The sequence below is a fragment of the Laccaria bicolor genome, genomic scaffold (assembly GCF_000143565.1).
Source record: "Laccaria bicolor S238N-H82 LACBIscaffold_89 genomic scaffold, whole genome shotgun sequence".
NCBI lineage: Eukaryota > Fungi > Basidiomycota > Agaricomycetes > Agaricales > Hydnangiaceae > Laccaria > Laccaria bicolor.
Window position 1 is genome coordinate 15549 of NW_001889960.1, and position 8904 is coordinate 24452.

Consider the following 8904-nt stretch of genomic DNA (forward strand, 5'->3'; position numbering starts at 1 on the left):
CACCAGGACAGACTTTGCTTCAAAGAAATCATGGCATGTATTTTTGAACTCCATTATGACAGCAGGGGTAACATCCCTGCCTGTCAGTACAGGAGCCTTTCCACTTGTGGATTCGACAGAAGCAGTTGACGACATTTTTTGTGGAATGTATGTGCGTGATTCGTCACTAGAAGAGTTGGAGGACAGATGGAAGGAAGATGGATGCATATTATGAGTAGTTTGACATGTGTTCTGAGGACAAGTAGTCAGCACGAGACTGTCTAAAATCGGTAATTGACGGTTAACTGCAGTAGTGTGTGTAAAACATGGTGATACAGATAAATTGCGGGGGGACAATTGGTTGCAGGTGATAATGGTGAAGACAGAGGGGACAGCAGAGATGACAGCAGGGAAGTAGTTGGTACAGGCATGTGGCCCTCCACTACAAACAGTTACAGCTGCATATATGCGTTCAAAATTCAGTGATATGCACAATTGTGGTTATATGTGCATTGCCAAAAGTGATATGAGCATTTTGATGACAACAACACCTTCAAACTAGTCAGAAAAGTGTGTTAGTCAAATACAATCACGGTTATACTTCAAAAAAAGTGGAAATCTATTCCCTAAAGAGAGGTCTTTACCCTCCCCCACATAATCCATGTGGATTCCAGTGGACTCCAGTGGACTCCAGTGGATTCCAGTGCCCCAGTTGCTAGGCCAGATTGGCTTGCACAATGCCCAGTCCACTGGACTCTCACTGGACTAAGAGTCCAGTCAGAGTCCACTGGATTCCACTGGACTGCAGTGGAATCCAGCAGTCCAGTGAGTCCAGTCCATCATTACTTATGGATATTAATTACTACCAAAAAAGCGAAATTAGATTATACAAATGTAATGAGTTGTATAGAAGTAGACACAAGTGCTCGTTGCAATAATGATCAATGATTTTGTTTAGTCTGCAGGGTGTGGCACGTGATGTACTTGTGGTGTTCAAACATTGTCATACCGTCATGTTTGCTTTCTGCGGCATAGTCACATTTGCATGACCATCTCTTTCCCTTCCACCACCACCACCACCTGTCTCTTACCACCACCAACGTCCTGCAACCACCACCACTCTTGGCCATCGCCACCACTCTCAGCCACATCACCGAAGCAGCATGCCAAACAAAATGAACAAGGAAATGAGGGACTGTGCCCAGTCATGGGCGCCAGTGCCACGTCACTATCGGCGACATGACGACCAGATGATGAATGATGACAAGCGATGTTCGTCGTCCATAGGTGAGCAACCCAACTCCACCTGACCCACTTACCCACAGATGTCGACATGGCGCAAGAATGCTACAATGCAAACTGGCGATGACACATCGACAATGACCACAACATGTGCCAACAACCCCACAACAATGGCACCACAACCCTATGCAACAACTGCCACATGCGCAACGGCAACCCACGTCATGAGGCGAACAAAGACACACCAGGACGACGACACGACATGAGCACCCCCCACCACACACAAAAAACAACGAGCGCCCACAAAAACAATGAGCACCCACAAAAAAATGATGAGCACCCACCCGAAACACGACATGTGCCCACAAAAAACCACCAGTGCCCAGAGCGCCCGCCTCCACCTGACAGCATGCCAACACAGAACGGTGACAAGGGCCCAGCACCAGCACCTCTCCACTCCACTCTATCCCCCCTTCACTCCCTCCCCTCTATCCCCCCTTCCCCCTTCCTTACTCCCTCCCTTTCCCTTCCCCCTTCCTTGCTCCCTCCCCCCTCCATTCCTCTCTTCCCCCCTCCCTTTCCCTTTCTGATCACCACTCCCTCCCCCTTTCTTTCCCTCTCCCCTTTCTTTCCTTCTCCCCTTTCTTTTCCTCTCCCCTTTCTTTCCCTCTCCCCTTTCTTTCCCTCTCCCCTTTCTTTTCCTTCTTCTCCCTCCCTCTCTGTAACATAGAATCTAGTAAAACTAATTTATTTAATTAATAAATATACTTCAATTTTATTTTTTGTTTTAAAATCTAAGTTCAGGAATTCTGAATTAACTTATGTCTGTGGCAGTCCAGTCTAGTCCAGTTTTGTATTGGGAGAGTCCAGTGGAGTCCAGTTTTGTGATTTGCAGTCCAGTCCAGATTTGTGCTTGCAGTCCAGTGGAGTCCAGTTTTGTGGATATTGCCAGTATGTAGTGAAGTCCAGTGGAATCCAGTGGAATCCAGTGGAGTCCATGTGGATTATGTGGGGGATGGTAAAGTACTGCGAGCGACTTCTGGATGGAGGTAGCCAAGGCATTATGGACGAAGATGAGCTTGTCCTCCTCTCATCATCCTCAACACAATGGTTAGACAGAGGTGGTTAACAAGTTGCTCACCACTATGATACGCACTTTTATAGAAGGCAAGCAAGATCAGTGGTCAGTTTGGTTGCACTTGCTGGAATTCACATACAATAGTGCTGTCCACTCCTCAACAGGGACTACTCTGTTCCATCTGCTACTAGGCTTCCATCCTAGAACACCACTAGACTTCATAGGGACCAAGAGATCAGAAGAGATGGGGTCACATTCATTAAACCCAGAGGCAGCGACGTTCTTAGAAAATTTTGCTATGCACAGGGACAGCACGAGATTGGCTATCACTAAAGCTCAAGGTCAACAAGCTAAGTCTTTTAATAAGAACTGGAAGCTGATTCCCCACCTAGTGAAGGGTGACCATGTTCTAGTGAATCCACATGCGTTGGAGTGGATCGAATCTAAAGGAGAAGGCAAAAAGTTGGCTCAGAGATGGATCAGACCATTTGAAGTCATTCAACGCATCAACCCTAATGTCTACCATTTGCGGATGAGCAACCTATATCCTGGCTTACCAATATTCAACTATCAACACCTAAAAAAGTACAAAGACTCACCTCCAGAATACGGAGATCGCCACACCCTCCCTGAAACTAGAACCACTAAACCTGCTCAAGAAGAATATGAAGTAGAGCAAATCATAGCTGAAAGGCGCACCAAGAAAGGTCTTGAATATCTGGTCCACTGGGTGGGATACAGTCCACTTTATGACACTTGGGAACCTCGTTGAGCCTTGACAAACATGCCAGAAGTGGTCTCTAAGTGGAAGAGGACTCACGATAAGAGTTGGGTGTAGTAGATGGGATCGGACTTAAATTATTCACCAATCAGTTGACGACAACACATGTTATTGATTTTGTTTTCCTCCCCCTTGTTTCTTTGTTTCTTCTTTCCTTCTTCTCTTCCTTGTCTCACATCTTTTCTCTTGATTTTTCATTTTTGGACCAGTCAGCGATGGACTGCCTTTATACAGATGGCGATGGCAAGGTACTGACTTCAGGATGGCAGAAGATGATCGTGGGTGAATGGGTAGCTCTAAACATATCCGCAGGAAACATCCCCTCCTCCACAGTCTTCAAACAAGTGTTGGAAGATTGCGCCTTCCTTCTGCCTGAGCTAGCAGCACAGCCCACAAGCTGACTTGGATGAAGCAACCCAGATGGTACTCAGATAAGTATCACTGGGATGCCTGGAATGTTGTAGACTATTTTGCTGACAAGAACGATGCTATTCCGTAGTATTTTAGCAGCGGTAGCTCTCCATGGGAAAGCTCTGACAGAAAATTTCACTTCCATCCTGACTAGTGTTTGCAGGTCTGGTTCAGTTCGGTTTTTTGCCCTGAAAACAGGCAACCACAGACCGCAACTGGTCTAGGACCAACCCAGATATTGAAGGAACTGAACCAGACCACCTAGGACCGGTCTTTTGCGGTCCATGGACTGCATTCAAACCAATTCAGACCGGTTTTTTTGCGTAAAATTTGTTGTACCAATATAAACCATTTGTATCTCAATTATTATTACTATAAAAAATAAACTGGTTATATATCATAGTAAAACATATAAATACCCATCATTCCACCAATTCTTAAGAAGTTTAATGAAGGTTTGACATAGCTATGACTGAAACTGAATTACATCTCCTAAAGACTCAGGCAAAATGTAATGTGGCAACTGTAAATTACTTTTGTCGGTTGAACAGGGGCCACAGGGGATCATGGGAACACCTTAACCAAGTAGTCCCAGCCATGTTGACTCACTTACACTCCAAGATCATTGACAGCTTTCCCGTGGACTGGAACAAATGTCGTTTGGCAGATATCGAATTACCCAAAGAGTACTGGCCATGTCAAATCAGGAATAGGGGGGCTCTGTAACAGGTAGGACTACAGGACGATCCCTCCATCCATCTTTACTATTATATTCCCAACTTAACACAGGCAAAGGCCTTTCGCTTCAATTGTCACATGGTCACAGTAGTCATGCTTGCTTACAATTTTCACAGTCACACCTGTAGTATCTTCATCTTCTTATTCATACTTCTTGCACTCGCTTGCAGCCTTCGGGCATCGTCTTCATGACTTGACTACATGCGTAACAGGGATATACTAACGAGGTCAGTAGCATAGTTATTTGTAGTAGGGAGCTTGTGACTCCCTTGAAGTTGAACCTTCTTCTTTCTTCCCCACTATCCGCAGATCATCTTTTCACACCTTTCTGCAGCCTTCCGGGAAAGGAGAGTACATTTACGCTTGTGGCATTCCAGAGCATAAGTAACTACTCACGTAAAGAGATTGATTCTCCATTCCAATTAGATTCTTGTTAGAAGTCTACACACCAGTGTAGCAACCTTTATCTAGAAGTTTGCCAGATTCACTTTGTCATTGTTACTTGGACCACATGAATCAGCGTCTCTCCTTTAACAGGTTCCTACACTACAGCTATGTCCAAACCTGGACAGTGAGACAACTCAATACTGTTCTCTCTGTACCAGGTATGATATCTCTAACTACTTAAACTCAATGCTGTTCTCACCATGCCAGATATTATAAATACATGTGTTTAAGAATAGCTGTTTGAGATTCTCAAAACATGTAATGAGCAATGTTGCTTGGAAAGTTTGAGTAGACCCATGTTGGATATGAATGTACAAAGATACATTTGGAATAGAGTGAGTCAGATCTATTGTACATCCTACTGAAAATCCATAATAAGAATCTATAATATGAGAAATTTTGGAATATTTCAATACCTTTCTCCAAGGGGGTCTTAGGATTCCAAACTCCAACCAAGGGTTGGGTAGATAGGTCAGCCGCTGGGGGAGAAAAAAAAAATTTGGAACCCTCTATAAAATGGTCTTAGGATGGCCACTGGGGGTCATTTCCAGCCTCTAAAATGCTCCCAGAGTTGTGCATCAGCTGTATTCAGCTATATGTAAGCATTGTGCTGTACCATTTTGATTCATTCAGCTATCACACATTGATCATGCATCATACCCATTTTTTCTGACCTTGGAAATATTTTTTCTCTATTTTTCTGATCTTCTAAGATTTTGTGAAAATGTGACAAAGTCATATGAATTGGTAAAATAATGCAGTATAATGTCAATTTCAAGGCACCTTGCTAAAGGTCAGGTAAAACTACAAAGGCCAGATCACAGACATCAAGGACTGGGGTATTGTGCATACTATCACTGTTAATATATAGAAATCACCTACATTTCGTTTGTAACATTTTGGGTCAGTGAATTGTGAAGGGAGATAATGATCATGTGAATGATGTCATATTACCATATATAGACATGTGCCTGATTACGTAGGTAGGTAGGTCAAGCTGGTGACTGCTAAAAAAAAAAATCGACCCCAGGTATTTTTTTTGAATCCTAGGACCCCCTTGTTGCAGCTCCTTCTATCCCAGCTTGGGAACAAGGATATGCAGGCGGAAACATTGGCGGCCTCTTGGAGGCCATGGTCCGCCCCACCGGAGGATTCGGAAAGTTCCTCGCAGTGCTGCTGAGTCTTTCAGTGGCAGGCAACATCGCAGCAACATTTTACTCAATATCGCTGAACATCCAGATCTTTATTCCTCCCCTGGTTGTAGTTCCTCGATATGTATTCTCGCTAGTTGCTACAGCAATGTAAGTGCTTCCAATCACCTTCTTCACAGAAACTTACATTCTCTTCTCAGAGTGATACCAATATCGATCGTAGGAGCGCACAGGTTCTATGACACGATCACCAACTTCCTTGGGCTGATCGGGTACTGGGCCAGTGTGTTCATCGCTATTATCATTCTGGAGCTTCTTGTGATCCGACACAATGACCCTGCGGAATATGACCTTGATGACTGGGACGTACCAAGAAGGTTGCCTTCAGGCATCGCTGCTCTTGTTGCTGGGATAGCTTCGTTCGGACTTGTTATACCTTGTATGAGCCAGGTGTGGTTCACAGTAGTCTCTCCTAGACAGACTTTGATATATGTGAAGCTGTACCTTGGTTCACGATATATGAAGTCTGTTGTTTGTCGTGCCCCAAAAACTGCATCAGGAAATGTTTATGTAATCTTCGGACTCTGAAATCGCAGTCTGACCTCGTTGCGTCGATATTGGTCTGCTCCCTTCACACCCTGACGCGATTTTGACCATTATACATCCTGAACATTGATTTTTTGGCTTTCTGAATTACTTCAAACACCTGGTGAACACTAAATTATGACCAAACCCTGCTGGCAGGACCCTCTAGGGCTACAAACCATCAACACCATTGTAAAAAAGACTATACCACTGTGGACGCTGAGCAGGCTGCATACGATTCAGCTCAACCTCGTTTCAGCTATCCTTGATGGACAGGATGTTCTCTGCTGCACTGCAACTGGAGATGGGAAGTTGGCAGCCTTTTGTATTCTATGTCTCAGTCTTTCAGAGTACAATTAACACCCCGAGTCCACCCTGAGTCATATCCTGCCAATCTGCCCACCCGTCCAAGGCCAATTGGCATCATGGAGGTAATTGAGGTCGAGATTTAGTAGGCTCCATAAAATTACATACAATCGAATGTGGCCGTTGCTTCTTTACCACCACCACAGCACCAGTCTTGCGAGAGGCAGCCATACATTTCGTGAGATGCCAAGCAACAGGTGCGCGACTTTTGTATTTCTCCACTAGGTCCGCAATACTAAACCTCTCCAAAGCTTCCCAAGTGATGAGATTGACACTATCCATTGGACGCCGTCTGTTTGTCGAAGCTCAGAGATGAACACGCCCAAGTGAATAAAGAAGGACGTGTGTAAAAGATGTCAGCAGGAGAGACTGATGGTGAGAATGGAGCATGTGGTGAGCTCGGCGCTGGTGCACTGTGCTTGTGCTTATAGACAAGAGACTGACCTTGTTCCGCCCTTGTAGAAACCGAGCAACGGACTTGGCATGACATACACCTCTTGGATCAGGCTGTCCAGAGACGCGGCTCAGGTTGTAAAACAAGATCTTCAGCAATTCACTGACAGAGTCAAAGCCAGAGTCCTTGAGCAGTTGCTCCATCCGATCAAATTTTGATGCGAGTTTTGCGCTTTGTCTGGTGGACCTTGTACCAGTCATGGTTGACTCGAGGTTCCACTTGGACAACGAAGCTCATTGAAAGGAGAGCTGAGCAGAGGCAAAAACAGCTCAGGAGATGACGGTTCCCCTAGCTCACTCGGATGTGAAAGAAGGAGGGAAATTGAGGTAGGTGGCAGAAACTGTGCAACATAATGTGGAGCTTCCAGGACCTCAACCAGGGTGTTTTCTTGTAAGTTCAGATATTTCTGATGTTGTTTTCCATAATAATTGATGTTTCGAATAATAAAAACTTGAATTTGGATAGGAAGGGAGGACAGCGGTGCTGCAAACACATAAAAAGCTAAGAGGGAGCGTGCAGTTGTTGACGTGTTGTTGACGCGCCAGGGTTTCAAAGTCCGAAGATTACATAAACATTTCCTGACGCAGTTTTTGGGGCGCGAAGAAAACAGGACTAGGTTCACAGGCCCAATCGCCAAAACGACGGGGGATATCAGATTTGAGGTTGCCTTTGGAGTCAGTGCAGTACTATACCTTCCTTTTCGTCTGCTTGAGGTTAGAATACTGGGGCATGTGTGATATATATGTGCAAGACATGCCTGCACATATTCACCATCAATTTTAAGGGTTTTCAGCGAGATTTCGCAATTGCACATGGACGTCATGTTGTCAAAATGCTCCAAGTTGTCATGGACGAAAACATTTGTCCTTTTGTTACGGTGCAACATCACCCAATAAAGGTTGCCACTGGGTCTAACCTCATTGGCCCGCAGGCTCCGGAATGCATCAGCTTCATTCAATCTCATATACGAAAGATAAATACACAGTTGAACAACTGAAAAAGCTGAGTTCTCGTGCACGGCGCGGGCCAGCTCATAAACAAGGTGAAGGGCGGGATTCACGGCGAATCATAATGCCAGGCAGTGAAAAAAGCTTTTTTGCGCTTAGCAACTCTTTCAATTCTTCAGAACATGACCCCTGTACTGGTCATCCACTACTTTTGCCCACACATTCCATCGTCTTCCCGCCACCAATGGGTTCCCAGCCTAATGGCGTCTTCGAGTTGCCATCCGAACACTGTTCGTTCCTTGTCAAAAAGTTGTCCTAGTAGTAATTGGGCCCTGTCATATTTTGATGATTACGGCACAGGGCGGGTGGGCCATGGCTCCTAGGGGGCTGGGGTCAAAGACGGGGAGCGACTTGAATGGGGAGGGGATGTTCATGTCGTTTGCAATGTCGAATTTTGCTCCTTTCAGCTTCAAGTGGTTTTGCACACAACCATGTAAGTTGATTGGGTTGAAGATTTGATGAGTTCTGCTGCGGATGCTAGTAAGGAAGGACATTATGATCGTTTCTTGTCAGAGGGTACTATGTTTTTTGTGGTGGTTGGTGGGTTGTTGAGGAGGTTTGGTGATGATTTGTTGACTTTTGCCTAGTTTGTGGTGTTTTAGAGGTAGGGGTAGAGAGCGGCAAGGGCGAGAGGGAGGGAGAGGTTGAATACACAGCTGAGGTGC

The 8904-nt window shown here is 45.1% G+C and overlaps 3 protein-coding genes across 3 annotated transcripts in view; 2 read left to right on the forward strand and 1 right to left on the reverse strand.

Annotated features, from left to right (window-relative positions):
- Window positions 1–2336: 2336 nt before the first annotated feature.
- On the forward strand, window positions 2337–2519 carry LACBIDRAFT_256562 (uncharacterized protein; the record flags this gene model as incomplete). Its single annotated transcript, XM_001890315.1, has 1 exon — window positions 2337–2519. A coding segment is annotated over one exon (183 nt), but the record flags the coding sequence as incomplete, so codon positions are not given.
- A 1472-nt stretch (window positions 2520–3991) lies between these two features.
- Window positions 3992–5574, reverse strand: LACBIDRAFT_335454 (uncharacterized protein; the record flags this gene model as incomplete). The annotated part of the gene is made up of 10 exons (XM_001890321.1): window positions 3992–4014; window positions 4105–4180; window positions 4352–4426; window positions 4454–4528; window positions 4626–4658; window positions 4679–4696; window positions 4794–4825; window positions 4876–5034; window positions 5093–5155; window positions 5559–5574. The coding sequence occupies 10 exons, from the start codon at window positions 5572–5574 to the stop codon at window positions 3992–3994; spliced, it is 570 nt and encodes a 189-aa protein (XP_001890356.1).
- Window positions 5575–8064: 2490 nt separating this feature from the next.
- Window positions 8065–8904, forward strand: part of LACBIDRAFT_335456 (uncharacterized protein) — a gene marked incomplete at both ends in the record, with an annotated part of 1944 nt that continues 1104 nt past the window's right edge. Inside the window, 4 exons of the mRNA XM_001890316.1 lie at window positions 8065–8109; window positions 8359–8469; window positions 8540–8672; window positions 8827–8900. Of these exons, the coding sequence (XP_001890351.1) occupies window positions 8065–8109; window positions 8359–8469; window positions 8540–8672; window positions 8827–8900 (363 nt within the window). The remainder of the gene's footprint in view (window positions 8110–8358; window positions 8470–8539; window positions 8673–8826; window positions 8901–8904) is intronic.